General features: G+C 43.5%; 1 protein-coding gene across 3 annotated transcripts in view; it reads left to right on the top strand.

Moving 5' to 3' along the window:
- ASTN2 (astrotactin 2) overlaps positions 1 to 16,414 on the top strand; it is an 844,134-nt gene that overhangs the window by 659,557 nt on the left and 168,163 nt on the right. For all 3 annotated transcript variants that reach the window (XM_044389549.3, XM_026513856.4, XM_026513855.4), the window contains one exon: positions 10,416 to 10,681. In XM_044389549.3, coding sequence (XP_044245484.1) covers positions 10,416 to 10,681 — 266 coding nt within the window. The remainder of the gene's footprint in view (positions 1 to 10,415; positions 10,682 to 16,414) is intronic.

The raw sequence follows: 16,414 nt of genomic DNA, 5'->3' as shown, positions 1-16,414 counted from the left end.
CATTATCTCAAATTCTAAGAACTCTGTATTAGTATCGGTGATACTAGCCTTACTTTGCACATAATAGAGCAGAGGCTCTGACAGCTTGTCCATGGTTACATGCAGGGCCTTGGCTAGCCCATAAGTTGGATTTTGTATAAATTAGGTAATAGTGTTCTTCCACTTGGATTCAATTCTGTGGGCACAGGCATGGCTAGTGGGGTGAGGCTGGGTTCAGTCCCCACTCAGCCCCCTTGCCTTGTCACTGTTGTGCAGTATCAACTTGCATAGCTATACCCAGAGGCTCTGGTCTCATGATAAAATGCCAACTGAGATTTGTCTTACATTAAGACCACATCCTTTCCAGTGTTACCTAGGGAGCTCATTTCTTCCTAGTTCCTGTAGGATCCTCCTCCATTGATTATCTTTTCTGTCTTAATTCCAGTCTCTCCCCCATCCTTCTCTTCTGGCTTTTCCTTCCTAGCTGGTACACTCAATCAAACCTCTACACTTGTACCGCTAGGATTGTAACAAATCATTGTTCATAATTTCACCCTTCCAGCGCCCCACCGGTGCCTGGCTCCAAACCTGGCACTGAATAGGCCTTCTAACCAAATTCTTGTTCATAACCCTCATACTCATTACACTAGGCTTCCTTGTATCAGAGCCAAGCCTTTACTGTCGTACCTGCTATCCTCAGCCTAGAAAGTTGCTTTGCACACAGTAATCATTCTTTGACATGGAAGAACAAATTTTTCCCAAGAGCAATCATCTTAAGCAGGCACTAGAGGGCAGCAGGAGATCACACATGGCATTTTTTTTCTTTCCCAGTTTCCCATTACTGACCACAGCCCACCTTATCTCACTAGAGACAGGAATAAATGATAAGCTTCAATGCTAATTGTTCCTTTAACAGCAAGAGAGATAAAAGTCTGGGAGGGGGAGAGGGAACCTTCTCTTATTCTCTGGGAAGGCCCACTTTTGGGTCCACTGAGATGTACTGGAATTCTTTACCCTGCCCCTTACTTTCTTTAGGACAAACAACACAGCAGAGCCATATGGATACTTTAGTACTTAAAAAAAATACCTATCTAAAGGATTCTAATTTGCAAACAAACAAATGACATTAGCCACTACTATGGGGTACAGGGAAGGGTCCAGGGGTCCCACTCCCTGCCATGCAGAGTATGACTTTCAAAGTATCTAACTGCTTCCTCAGAGATTTAACTGCTTTCACTTGAAATAAGTAAGGTTATACTATCACTTGTAAGGTTCTAGCACGTCACTCTGAGCCTCAGTCTCCTCATCTGCAAAAGGAGGCAATGATCCCTGCTTTGTACCGTGATAGCAAGAACCATATGAGATCATAGGTGTAAACCAGCTAGGGCTGCATCTTTTACCTGACACTCAGAGCAGCTCAATGAGGAATTAGTGTCCCCATTTTACAAATGAGGAAACCAAGGTTGGAGAGGTAGTGACTTGCCCAGAAGGATCCTAAATCAGGTAGTCTTCACTCAGTAGCTCTGGACTTAAGTGTTCAATTCTACCTTTGTCTACTGTGTTCCACTAGGTAGGAAGTGGGTAGTTTAAAGAGGAATTCCTGACAGTGTGGTTAAATCACCAGCAGATAACCAGGGAAGATTTACAGATTCAGACTTGCATATAAGAACTGAATAATGCTGAGGTGAAGACCAAGGGCTAGAACAAACAATTCTTTTTTTATTTAAATTCAGTTAGCCAACTTACAGTTCATCATTAGTTTCTCATGTAGTGTTCAATAAATTATCAGTTGCATATAACACCGAGTGCTCATCACATCACCCGGTTACACCATCCCCTCACCCACCTCCCCTCCAGCAACCCTCAATTTGTTTCCTGTAGTTAAGAGTCTCCCATGGTTTTTCTCCTTCTCTGATTTCTTCCCATTCTGTTTTCCCTCCCTTCCCCTATGGTCCTCTGCCCTGTTTCTTATATTCTACATATGAGTGAAACCATATGGTAATTGTCTTTCTCCAATTGACTTATTTCACTCAGCATAATCCCCTCCAGTTCCATCTCATCAATGTAAATGGTAAGTATTCATCCTTTCTGATGGCTGAGTAATATTCCATTGTACATATATACCACATCTTCTTTATCCATTCATCTCTTGATGGACATCTCGGCTCTTTCCATAGTTAGGCTATTGTGGACATTGCTGCTATGAGCATTGGGGTGCAGGTGCCCCTTAGGATCACTACATTTGTATCTTTGGGGTAAGTACCTAGTAGTGCAATTGCTGGGTCATAGGGTAGCTCTATGTTTAATTTCTTGAGGAATCCCCATACCATTTTCCAGAGTGGCTGCATCAGCTTGCATCCCCACCAACAGTGTAAGAGGGTTCCCCTTTCTCCTCATCCTTGTCAACATTTGTTGTTTTCTGTCTTGTTAATTTTAGCCATTCTGACTGGTGTGAGGCGGTACCTCATTGTGGTTTTGATTTGTATTTCCCTGATGCCAAGTGACGTGGAGCATTTTTTTCATGTGTCTGTTGGTCATTTGTATGTCTTCTTTGGAGAAACGTGTGTTCATGTCTTCTTCCCATTTATTGACTGGATTATTTGTTTTTTAGGTGTTGAGTTTGATAAGTTCTTAATAGATCTTAGATACTAGCCCTTTATCTGATATGTCATTTACAAATATCTTCTCCCATTCCGTAGGTTGCCTTTCAGTTTTGTTGACTGGTAAAAAAGCAGAAGCTTTTTATCTTGATGAAGTCCCAATAGTTCATTTTTGCCTTTTTTTTCCCCCCTTGCCTTTAGAGACTTGTCTAGAAAGAAGTTGCTGAAACGGAGGTCGAAGAGGTTGTTGCCTGTGTTCTCCTCTAGGATTTTGATGGATTCCTGTCTCACATTGAGGTCTTTCATCCATTTAGAGTTTATCTTTGTGTATGATGTAAGAAAATGGTCCAGTTTTATTCTTCTACATGTGGCTGTCCAATTTTCCCAGCACCATTCATTGAAGAGACCATCCTTCTTTTCTATTGGATATTCTTTCCGGCTTTGTCAAAGATTTGTTGGCCATAGAGTAGAACAGATGATTCTGATGATGCTCTGTACACCCTAGAATTTGTAAACTCCTCATTGGGTTCTATTTCTCATTGATCCTCCAATTATTCCAAGATTTAGGTGCTAACATTATTAACATTTTACAGATAGGAAAATGGAGCCTCGGAGTGTTTAAGTGACTTGTCCAAGATCTCCCACCTGGCAATGGAAGAGGTGGAATTCAAACCCAGGGAAGTCACTGTGCTATCGCTGCCCCTCTGCAATTGAGCTTATTACTTGTATGTTTTGGGAAGAAGCTGTGAATTAGGTTAGATCAGGAGATCAGTTGTCCTAGGATTTGGCAGTTTTGTAGACCGGTCTTCTTTTTAGAGTCTGCGCTGTTGCCTTCACTTCTGTTCCTTAAATATGCCTGCACTTTTGCACAGGTGTGCCCCCTCCCCATTTATCCATACTGAGACACATACACGTTATCAGAAGCCACTTGATAATGCCCCACGTTTCCTGGGATCAGGAATTCATCTACCCAGTTAGTTGATTAATCTTAGCATGACCTGCCAGTAGGGGGCAGGCTTGAGTACCTCAGATAGAGCATCCAAATACCATAAAGTTCGTAAAGTTTGGGTCTGACGCTTAGAAGGAGAAACACAGTTTCAGGATGGGAAGCGGCCTAGATTTGATGGAGCTGTCCCGTAATGGACCTGGAAGCCTAAAAACATAATGAGTTTTACATCATTAGAAGTTTCCAAAAAGAAGTTAGAGGATGATTTGGTGGCGAATGAAACATTAGATGGGATTTCTGACTAGGTGACCTTTAAAATGCCTTTTACCCCTGAGATGCTTTAGCCAGTGGAAAGGGGTGGGGGAGCCTGGAGGTGTTGTCTGGGAGTGGCAGGAACAGAGAAGGCCCAAGTGTTTGCAACAGAGACAACTCCTTGTGCAAGAGTGAGAATTATTGCTACAAGCTGTCATTTACATGTCAATAAAGTAAGGTTAAGGCCATCTACCTTTGAGGCTATGGTGATAAATTGAGTTGGTGAGTTTCAAGTCTCATAACTGTTACAGGAATGGAAAGGATTAAAGGGAAAGAGACTCATCTATTCCTTTATTCAGATATTTACCTGCAAACCATCCACGCTACATATAGTGACCTCTGGCCTGGGATGCAGATGATCACTCAAACAGGCCATGGTCCTCACTTTAATGGAGCTCACAGTTTAGTGGGGGAGACAGATATTAATTGAACTAGCATATCAACTAAAATTAAAAATGTGAGAAGCACTATGATGATGATGTAAATGGTTCAGTTGATAATACAAACTGAGAATATGTGTATGTTCAAAAGTATACATGTGAGTTGGTTCCCACAATCCTTTTAATGTATTCAGTGGGATAATCTTTCTCTTCCTAGATGACGATTTTAGCAGGGTACGTCTAATCTGTTTTCACTTTTATGGAATAAACAGTGATAGACATTTTAAGTTGCTAACACAGTTTCCAGCCAGGAGTTAGGATGTCCAGTCCAAGAATTTTTTTTTTTTAGGATTTTATTTATTTATTTATTTAACAGAGAGAGACAGCCAGCGAGAGAGGGAACACAAGCAGGGGGAGTGGGAGAGAAAGAAGCAGGCTTCCTGCTGAGCAGGGAGCCCGACACGGGGCTCGATCCCAGGACCCCGGGATCACGCCCTGAGCCAAAGGCAGACACTTAACGACTGAGCCATCCAGGTGCCCCCAGTCCAAGAATTTTAATCAGATCTCTAAAGCTGACAAATCAAGTCTCCTTGCCCTCCCCAGTGGTGGGGGCATTAAGAGGTTAGAGCAAGATTGGCCTTCATTCTGTTTTTCTACTTCACATTTCTTTTTCCTCTCCTTCCATGGTCAAAGGAGAGGGAGGGAAGAGTGGTAAGGATTAGGAAGGTCATCCTTGCTATGTCCCCTTAGATCTGTCTCTGTGTTCTCTGCTCTTGACAGTTTTTAAAGCTAGCCCTATCTACTGGGGGGCTTTGTCAGGTGCTGTTCCGAAGGCCTGGGATGATGCATTTTCTCTTTGGCTGGTTGCTACCAATCCCCCTCCACCTATGTTTCTCTGGTGGCCTACCTCATAGTGATTTTCACTGGGGGGGGACCCTTCAATCTTTGTTAGAATTCCTCTTGGGTATGACTTAGAAATGTCTGAGGCCCCTTTTTCTCCTGTGTGGCTCACACCTGGTACAGGGAAGGACTCAAGCGTTTTTCACACTCTGCAACCTGTCCTGTTCTGCAGCCACAGGCCACTAGAGTTTTTGCGAGTGAAATAGGACCCTGGTCCACTATCTTTCCCGCTGTGGGGAACACACAGCAAGTTCTCCGAGAGGCACTCTTGAGGCTCCTTCTTACAGAATGGGATTAGAAGGTAGCATGCTGACATGTCACACCTGGGGCGCTGGAAACGCGAAACATTAGCTAACAGCCTGTCTCAAACAGATCTCTCCTAAATCCCTCCTGCCTATTCTCTGACCTTGTTTTATTTCCTTGTTCTGGCTGAGGTTTCTGGAGTTATGAAACCAGTTAGGATTCATCTCCTTTGTAAGTTCTGCATATTGGGGCTTGGTTTGGGGATTTCATTTCTATTCTATCTTGGTGTCTCAATGGAAATTTCAATTGTCACATCCTGTTACAGCAGCAGCACTAAGAATTGTAACAACCACAGCAGCAACAACAGCAACAACTGATATGGCTTGAGTGCTTGACCCTTGCCAGGCACTTTATTTGATCCTCACAAGAACTCATTCAGTCAGGTTCGTGCCATGACTTATGAAGGGCACACTGATGATGCAGGACCTTGACTGTTAGGCTGGGAAGTTCGGATTGCACAATGCACAAGCGCAGGCCTTGCTGATGGCCTTTCAGCTGGCTTCTTTCCCTTTGTTAAGGATATTTGTGTGGGTCCTTGACTCAGGCCTCAGAGCAATTGCTTTCCTCCAACAGGAGACAGTAACTCCGCCTAAGAAATGATCCCATTTCAGCAATTCCTGGGAGGCCATTGCTGTAATAAAGGCCATTCTTTATGATATAAAAGTCTCACCCTCTTTCCCCCACCCTTAACGTTTCTAATTTGAGCCCCTCTGGTCCCTGTGGAGCCTTTAAATGCTTCAAGTGCAAGCCTATTGCCAAAGCAAGCCTGTCTGACTTGGGAGGCAGCGCCCTGCGCTGTTGCCGAATATTGAACAAACATTCGCACAGCTTTGGCTCTCCCAGGAGTCCTTAGTCTGCTGCCTTTGTTTTGTTTTCTGGATGAGGGCAAGCAGTGCCATCACCTCCTGCCGAAAAGCCCTGGCTGCCCTCCCAACAAGGAGTTGTCACTTCAACTGAGGCTGCTGCATTTTTTTTTTTTTTTTTTTTTTTTTTTTTTGGTGGCAACAAAATAATACCCAGCAGGAATTTGGGAGGAGAAAAAAGAGAGTTCAGTTGGCAGGTTCTCAAATGAATGGGTTGTAGTGTCATTGGAACTGAATTGGGCTTAAAACCAGACATGATCCTATTTTGGAAGCATTGTTCAGAGGGATGGGAAATGTGAACAGAGGATAAGTCTCTTCAAAAATGCTCTTTATCCTTGCCTGTTAAAGACAGCCCGTTTTAACTGAATTCTCCCATCCCCTCAATGGCAAGGGCCTATGTGAAAACCCAGAGGACGTCAGAACAACTGGCAAATTGATCAGCTATTCATCTGTAAACCTTCCAATTGAGAAAGCTAATTTTACTTTGGGAAGAGGTTGTCACTTGATTACAAGCCATCAATTAATTGTCCGTCTTGAAATTCACAAATCTTGGCTCTTAGACTTATCGATGCTCTGATAAGATAGCTCAGTGATCAGGCTCTGTAAATACATATCTAGCAAATATTTATCGACACTATTACTGAAAGCCCAAAGTGTTCCAGGTTCTATGTAAAGGGGTTATGGGAATCTGAAAAACTTAATACTGTCTTTGTCCTCATGGAGTTTATAGTCCGAAGGCCTTGAGAGGTGATGGACAGAACAGGATGCTACGAGAATCTGTAATATGAAGGCCTATAGAGATTGGTGGCATGGGGATGGAGTTCAGGGAAGGCTTTTCTGACAAACTGGCATTTGAACTGAAGATAACTTTAGCCACAGAGTGAGGTTGGATCAGAAATAATTAGCTTTCGCAATTGTAATGTCTACAGAGGAGTAATTAATGGAATGGTTAATGGTCTTCCCTGTTGTAACTCTCATCCAGATCATAATTTAAGCACGGTACAATCTTTACAAAAAGGATCACTGTTAATAAATGTGCATGGAAGATAGACATAAATCTCTCTCTCTATTTAGGTCTCAGGTTCTTCATTTGTTGAGCAATGGGGTTAGACCAGGTGACACTCAAGAGCCCTCCTTTTGCAAAACCAGCCCTTAAGGTCAGCTATGAATTTGATATTACTACTGCAAAGCAGTTGTCAGCCTAGACTATGGGCTTTTAACTCACCTGTTGAGATTGATAGATTGAAAAAAAAAAAAAAAGAGAGAGAGAAAGAAGATTCATTGGGAGAAAACAGACCAGCAAAGATCTATAGCTTGTTTTGTTGTTAAATGGATAGTTATATCTTTAACCAGTGGCTCTGAATGTTTCTTTGATCAAGGGAATTTTTACTTCTAGCACCACATTTCGTTCCCAATTAAATAATGTGCATATGGCAAGATGCTGTGAGGGGTAGGCCATCTATGTTTTATAATATAAGATTAAAATAGTAGTTTAAGTGATAAATGGGTTAACAGAAGAGACTGGGATCATGTGCTGAGAGGAAGACTAACTCACTGTATGACCTTGGAAAGTCTTTCTTTGGGACACAATTTCCCCTTGTTTAAAATGGGAGGGTTGTACCAGATTAGCATTTTCAAAGGTATGCTTTTTCAATAGCTTTCGAAAGGTGTTTTATAGCGAAGAGATGCCCCACTCTATGTTTTCTCATTAGGGATTCACAATTTAAGTGTATCGATGGCCTAATTGAGTCCAGTGTTTTTACTTTAATCCATTATACTGCCACATTCCTGTGTAACCAGAGATAGAATCTCCTTCTGAAACTCAGTTTCCCCAGCTGTAACCTAGCACCGGAGCAGAGGTGCCCAAACTTATTCTGTAAAGGATCAGATAGTAAATATTTTAGGCTTCGTGGGCCACAGCATCTTTGTTGCAACTACTCAATTGTGCCGTGGTAGTCATACACAATACATAAATGAATGGAGGTGCCTGTGTTCCAATAAAACTTTATTTACAAAAAAAAAAAAAAAGGCAGAGGATGCATTTGACTCATGAACCACTTAATTTACTGACCTCTGGGTCAGAGTCTGAGTTAACTAGCCCCCTAATGTCCTTGCAGCTCTGACTGCCCTCTGACCATCTCCCCTCAACGGTTATTCTCTCCCAAGTCTGAAGTCACTCTGCTCCAAAACTATTTCTCTGGCCTGCCCTTCCAAAAGTCATCATCGTCTTCTTCTTTCAACTTGTCTGTATATAAGACTGTCTCTGTCTGCCCAGCTGCTGAGATGCCTTCTTCACAGCTTTGTTTTGTTTATCTTAGTAACTACCCTTCTTTAATCCCTCTGAAGGATTGGTTAGCTGGAATTTGCCTTGTCTTCCTCCCTCAGAGCCTTTGATCTGATGCTCATAAGCATTTGCTGACAGCCAGACAGAAAAGGTGGAGCCCAGATCCCAGGCCCAAGGGCCCAGAGAGTAATGAATGAAGGCTGCATTTATTTGTATTTCTAATTGGCAAGCCCATTTCCAGATCAGCTGCATGTCACTGCAAGCTGAGAGCTAGAGCAGGAGATAACCCTACTTTTTTCTCTCAGGCCTCGGTGCCCAGGGCCCCTGTTTTCACTGAGGCAGGAGCATGCCTTAACTTTACGAGGCTTGAGAGAAGCTGCTGTCTGGACCAAGTTCTGCCCCTTATTGCAGGACCCCCTGTTTTGCCACTCAGATTATGCATTGCACAAGTTTGAGAACACCATTCATATAGTCTGTGATGTAAATGGAACTCTCTGGGTTGTACAAATCACTTTGCTTTTTCAAGCTTTTTGATATAGCCATAGACCATTCTCTTCTTACGAAGTCTTACATAGAAGGCCACTCTGTAAAAGAGATACAGGTGGAACTGCTCTATTTGAAGCTGAGATGTGGGTTTAGAGTTCCATCTACCCAGTTTCCCTCTTGCCCTCTGCAACTATCCGTTGAGATGCTGCTTGGGATTGATCCATAGAGTTCCTCAGAAGGATTTCAGAACCTCTCGACTAGATCATGAATGTCATTCTATCCATTCAGAGTTCTATAATCCCCCTCTTTAAGTCTCAAGTACATCCCTAGCTCTATGCTAAACACTGAAGCAGAGTGGGGGAGCGGGAGGTGGGAGACATTGTCCCATCTCCAAAAGCTGATCGTGTAGTTGGGGAGGTCAGCAGAAAATGGGATGAAAAAATGAGCTTAACGAGATTAGGGTTTATAAACAGAAATACTTATTCAGAGAAGAAAGGCTAGACCAATGAGAAAAGACTTCCTGGAGAGGGTGACATTGGAATGGAGGATTGATGGGTGGTAAACATTTGAAGAGGCAGAGGGGAAGAGTAGGACAGGTGAGCAAAGACACAGAGGTGGGAAATGCTAGTGGTATGAATAAAGAGAGACAGCACAGAATGGAGCATGGGTAATGAGATCTCAGTGTGCACATGAAGAAGGGAGAAAAAGAAGTTTGAACAAGGGAACAGATGAGCACAGAAAGAAAGGGGAAATCATTTCTCTTCCAGATAGGTCCCCCTCCTTCTGTCTCATTTACCGCTCATAACTGTTTTTGTTAGTATTATAACCCCATTATACAGAATCAGTCCTCACAGGCTTGGGGGTCTTAAGAGACCTTCCCAAGTTACCTTAGTATTATCAAGCAGAATTGGGGTTTACATGGAAATTGACTTGACTTCAGCTTGTGTTTCCCCCGTTACATGAAACTTCATGGAAAATTATAGGACTGGAGCTAGTTTTCAAAAGACAGGTAGACTTCGTGTAAATTGACAGTAGACAGGAATTTCTTGTTGGGAAAAATATCTTTGAATGTTTACATCTTACAGGGCCCTTGGAGAATCCTCTTGTTTAACCAATCAACTTTAAATATGGAAAAAGTGAGGCCCAGAGAAAGAAAGTAAGGGGCTATTCAATATGAGCAGTAAAACAAGACACCATTCTGACATCTGAGTCATCAGGCCAGCACTCTTTCCAGGGCATCAGGAGCAAACCGCTGTATCATCCTTTTTCTTTTCCATGGGATACCACTTCCTTAACACATTGAACCCTATGGGTTCAAGAGTCTGACCTTTTGAACAATATTGAATTCTTCTCCCTCTCTAGAGACCACAGAGCTGGGCAGCAAGAAGGAACTCAAGTCCATGCCCTTCATCACCTACCTCTCAGGTCTGCTGACGGCCCAAATGCTGTCGGATGACCAGCTCATCTCAGGTGTAGAGATCCGCTGTGAGGAGAAAGGCCGTTGCCCATCTACCTGCCACCTTTGCCGCCGACCGGGCAAGGAGCAGCTGAGCCCCACACCAGTGCTGCTGGAAATCAACCGTGTGGTACCACTATACACCCTCATCCAAGACAATGGTACCAAGGAGGTGAGTTCCCCTGACACAGCCGCTAAGTCACATCTAAGTACCAATCTTCCTGCCTCCTGCCCTTGTGGGCCCTTTGTCCATTGGGATTGTCTTTTATAATCATGATGGTGATGACTGACGTTTATTGATTCCTTACCATGTTTTAAGTACATATATAGCTGCTATAACCAATAAATCCTCAAATCTCAGTGGCTTAATATAATAGAAGTTATTTCTTGTTTGTGCGGAGTCCCAAATAAATGTTTTTGGTGATGAGTGGCTTCACTCTGAGAAGTGACCCACCTTGTTCTATCTTGTGCCGTCATCAACCTGATGCTTCCATAGTTGCTGTGGAAGAAGAAAGAACATGGAGAATCACACTGAGAAGTTTACGTGGGCCAAGTCTGAAAGTGACAAATATCATTGCAGCTCCTTCCATTGGCTAGAACTCAGCCACTGGGCACACCTGTCTGCAAACAAAAACAGGGACCTATACTCTATTTAATGGTCTGGGGAAGAAGATATATGGGCTTGTTGAAAACCCAGCAGTCTCTGCCTCAGTATTATATTTGGATTATCTCATTTAATCATCCCTCCAGATCTGATTTATATGTAAATATTGGTTTCACTCATATGAAATTGTTAACATTTGATCATTTTTCTATTTATAAAAATGATAATTCCAGGGGTCCCTGGGTGGCACAGTCAGTTAAGCATTCAACTCTTGGTTTCGGCTCAGGTCATAATCTCGGGATCATGAGCTTGAGCCCCATGTTGGCCTCCGAGCTCAGCAAGGAGTCTACTAAAGTTTCTCTCTGCCCCTCCCTGTGTACGCACTTGCTCTCTCTTTCTTTCAAATAAATAAATAATTTTTTTAAAATATGGTAATTCCATATGTTTCATCCTAATGTCATGCCCACTTTACAAGTGAGGAAACCTCAAAGATGTTTACTGATTTGCTCAAAGTTGGTCTGCTTCAGAGACTATGTGCTTAATTGTGAAATTATATCTCCTCTCTTTCCTCTTTTTGCATCTTTCATTTCCCATGACAGCATGCCTGGTCTTGAAGAGACCGTATAAATGATTTGTTCACTGGTTTTCAAAATTGTATCATGGAACACTTTTTTTTCTTTCTTTCTTTTCTTTTAATGTTTTTTTTATTATATTATGTTAGTCACCATACAGTACATCCCTGGTTTCTGATGTAAAGTTTGATGATTCATTAGTTGCGTATAACACCCAGTGCACCATGCAATACGTGCCCTCCTTACTACCCATCACCAGTCTATCCCATTCCCCCACTCCCCTCCCCTCTGAAGCCCTCAGTTTGTTTCTCAGAGTCCATAGTCTCTCATGCTTCATTCCCCCTTCTGATTACCCCCCCTTTCTTTATCCCTTTCTTCCCCTACCGATCATCCTAGTTCTTATGTTCCATAGATGAGAGAAACCATATGATAATTGTCTTTCTCTGCTTGACTTATTTCACTTAGCATTATCTCCTCCAGTGCCGCATGGAACACTTTTTCTAAATGCAGTCTTTCAGGAACCCCAATCCATAAAACCAAGAATAGCGATGCGACTCCTTCTGTAGGGAGAGGAAGGTGGATAAGGCATCTCTACTTTGTCTGCACTCTTCCCTCTGGAGCAACTCCCAGATTACCCTGGGCTCTAAAAAAGATAGTCCGGTAGATCCCTGACCAAAACCAATAGGATGCTATGGATTATGCCCTCCTACAATAGTATTCTATGGGACTAAGTGCTAGAGGGTGGTAAGTGGTCAGACAGGGCTTCATAGAGGACAGAGAGGCGATGAGAGTAAGGAGGTGGCGAGCGTGTCAGGTAGATGACCAGAAGCAGAAAAGAACAGGATCTGTACAAAGAATGGAAGACATCCCATGGCTAATAAGATCAAGAGATAGAACGAAAGCAGAGGTGAGGCAGGAGAGGTCAGAAGGAGCCTGATCATATAGGTTATTGTAAACTAGCTCAAAGAATTTGGATCCTGTTGGAAGGGGAGTGAGATGCTTAGGATATGCAGGAAGGAGTCTATAGGGTTAGATTCGTGCAGCAGAAGGAGCCCTCAGGCAAGAAACTAGATGGCTATCAGTAGGAGTGCAGTTAAATAAGCATACAATGGAATATGAATACAGTGGAATTCTCTACAACAGACAAAACGAATGAACTATTATATCACTTAATATGAGATGAATGAACCTAATATTAAATGAAGAACTTAAGTCCCAAAAACATATTTTATATAACATGATACCCTTTTCCCTGTTTGGGGTTAAAACAGATAGATGCCAAATACACTACATTTTTGGAATTAATACAGGTGCTATAAACTATTTAAAAAGGGAATCAAGGAAATTGTCAACATAGGGTTCAGGGTGATGGTAGTCTTGAGTCAGGGAGGCGGGGCAATGGCATGAGGGAGCCCTCATTACATGGAGCTATCATGTTCCTACCTGGCATTTTGGGTGGTGGATTTGTGGGAGTTCTTTTAAAGTATTAAAACTAGCTAATTAATGAACGCTAAGTAGATGAGTACATAAAGCCTAACCATGCACGGTGCAATAATGAGCTTGAGTCATGAGCTAAGCCAAGGGATAATTTAATTCTATGCATCAGGTCCCCACACTAACTACAACAAGAAGTCTAATATGTATATATCTCCACCTCTCTAGCTTCAGGGTGAGCGTTGAGTGTGAACATGCAAGTGTGGAAAGAGGGAGACCTGTGAGGAAGCTGTTGAAACTTCAGTGAATACCGAGATGGTCTGACCAGTGTTGTGTTAGTGTGGATGAGGGAAGCAGCATGGTTAGCTGCACGGGGCCAAGCTCTCCAGGGCTTGGTGGGGGAGGTAAATGAAAATCCTCATTTACTGCTCTGTAATCTTGGCCCAGTGCTGCCTTTCTGGTCCACACTCCTCTCATCTGTAATGTGGCAGCGTCCTAGCTAAGTCACAGGACTTTGGTGATGTGTTCTTGGCACATGTGGTCACAAGAGGGGTGGTGGTTCTTTTCCTCCTTGTGTAGGAGTCAGATTCCCCCATGTCTGGGTTCTATGCCAGCTTCCTCGGCATGATCAAAATGTCCATTTCTTCGGAAATCCAGTGAGATGTTTTCAAGGCCAGTTGGTGGGATGTTATCAGAGAAGCCCCAGTGTGAATGCAGTCACTAGATGTCACTGTTCTCCCTACAGGAGATCTGGAATTCTTGGAGCACTAGTCATTCATTCATTCATTCATTCAGTATTTTTGAGTACTTACAATATCCCAGGTACTGTGTCATTCCCTGAGAAGTGATGAGTACAATGAGAACACTTGGCCTTTATCTTCACAGAGTTTACGGTCTTGTGGACGAGACAGGTATGAATGAAATGATCACGCAAGTCAAGACAGACTGCAAAGTTCCAAGAGAAGACCAGGCCAGTGGGTTGAAAGTGTGTGATAGGAGGTCTTGTGGAGTTAGGGAAGGTTTCCCTGAGGAAGTGACATTTAAACTGAGTTTTTGGGGGTCGGGTGCATAAAGTGAATGTGGAGGACTGGGTTTGGGGGAGGGGAGGAGCCTGAGCACAAGCAAGGTGGAAGACCCAACTCCTGCAAAGGCCTGAAGAATGAGCAGGCACGGCCCATTTCCCTGAAAAACTGAGAACCCATGTGGCCGGGGCTGAGACTAAGGGGAGCTCCGTGAGCAGTGCTGAGGACCAAGTGGCAGGGCTGGGCAAGGAAGAGCTGCAGAGTCTATGGTGGTGTGGAGTTTGGCCCCGATGGTGGGGAGCCAGAGAAGAGTTCGGGCGGGTAGACAGGCAGGGGTGCCATCTTCTCAACTGCAGGCTCCTCCTCTTAGTCATCCCTGCTTGGAAACGTTAGAGCTGGCTGATGAACTGGCTTCCTTGAGGCTCCAGTTTCTTCTCCCTGGCCCCCAACCCCAATGGTAGACCCTTTTAAAGGTGCATTACAGCCTAGGGGCTGTGGTGCATTTGGCTTTTCCAGGGGAGCCAGGCTAGGGTAGGAGTGGAGGGGACAGGCTGACTATAGGTGTGGAAATGACGTGGAGGAGGGGAATATGGCCACTGAGTGAGGCTGGTGTGCTAAGAAGGTAGCCACTCTCCTTGTGATCATTTTTTGTTTTCTACCTCCCCTGCAAATCCCATCACTCCTTCTCCCATGGCTTTACCATCTCTTTGCTTTTCTCTGCAGCCAGAGGTAGAGGACACATGGATAAAACACAAGGGAACCTTGGCCTGGGCTCTGACACTGAGACACAGCAAGGCTGGGGCAAGTCCTTTTTTTCCTTTCTGGGTTTTTCTTTTCCTATCTGAGAAGGCAGAGAGGCCGAGTAAGTTTCTTTCTGAGTTTCCTTCAAAGAGACTGTGTCTAAGTGGAATCCGGTAGCTCAAGCTCTGTGCTCCACTTAGAATCCTGCTTCAGTCTCCTGTTCACTCTGTGATGCTGAATGATTTCTCCAAACCTCAGTTCCCACATCTGCAAAATGAAGTCTTTATGGAGATCAACTGATATAACAAATGCATAGTACCTGGCACATAGCATGTAATGGACAAACATTTTCTGTGATAATGATAAAAATGTTGTTTTTCTTAACTTGACCCTTCTTTTTTTATGATTCCTTTGGTACTTCCTCTTCTAAGTAGTACTTGATAACTTTGCAGATGCCCAAAGTGCTAGGGACATGCCATTTTAGAGTCAGATCTGTGTGTCTGCATGGGAGAGGTCACTGGTTAACCCAAAAGGGCAGATCATGAATGGAGGGATTATAGGAGCATTTTCTTACTTTATAAACATTGCTGGAGTTCATATTCTGTTGGTAAGGGATACCACAGGTGGAGTTACACATGTGCAAAATGATTTCCTTCTCCTGCACACTTTCTGATATAGAATGCAAGCATTCTTCTATGTAAGAACTCCCGAGTCCTTGAGATATTTGAGGTGCTCAGTCAACTTCTAAGTTCCATTGTATGGCATGGTCAGGACGTGTCAGAGATGGGGTGTGACTCGCCCGAGGTCTGCGAGGCAGTTCTGGCCTCTGATTCTGGACCAGGGTTAGGATGTGCTCTGGACAGCCCGGGGGACCATTAGACACTAGTTCCTCTGACAGTTGGGATCTCCTTGGGTCCATCTCCATAAATGCATTCGAAAGGATGATGCCTTGTGCCTCAGTTGGAAAGGAGCCCTTCATTATATGTTATGCTGTGATTTAGAACAAGGACAGCAGGAAAAAATTCTTTATGATGGACAGTTTGATTAATACATAAATCTCCTCCTCCACCTGTTAAATGACCCCACATAGCCCAAAGCCATAGCACAGCTAGTGCTTAATGTACAAGACTTTGTGTGGCTGTTAATTTAGCCTTTGGATGAGGAAGAAGAAGCAGCTCCAAGTGGGGGAGACAGAATAGTGTCACGGTGAAGAGACAGACAGAGCTGGATTTGAAATTCTTCTCTGCCATTGACTACTGGGTGACCTTACTTTTACCTGTTTGTAGAGTAAGCATGTAATATCTGTCTCTATCCATGTTGGGGTTGGGAGTTCTCTTTGGAAGAACTAGAGAATTGGGACACTTGGAATCTGAACTAGGCTCTGTCCTTGATTCTTAAATGACATTAGACACAAACGCTTCTACTGTTTTGGTCTGTTTCTTTAGCTGTACCATGAAAATTCTGGGCTAACTTTATCGCCCTGCCATCCCCTACCTCTTGGTGCTATGATAGGGTCAGATCTAGCTTTTACC

This window comes from Ursus arctos, unplaced genomic scaffold (genome assembly GCF_023065955.2).
Source record: "Ursus arctos isolate Adak ecotype North America unplaced genomic scaffold, UrsArc2.0 scaffold_18, whole genome shotgun sequence".
NCBI classification, from domain to species: domain Eukaryota; kingdom Metazoa; phylum Chordata; class Mammalia; order Carnivora; family Ursidae; genus Ursus; species Ursus arctos.
The sequence above is the reverse complement of the archived record's forward strand: the minus strand, read 5'-3'. Positions and strand labels throughout refer to the sequence as shown.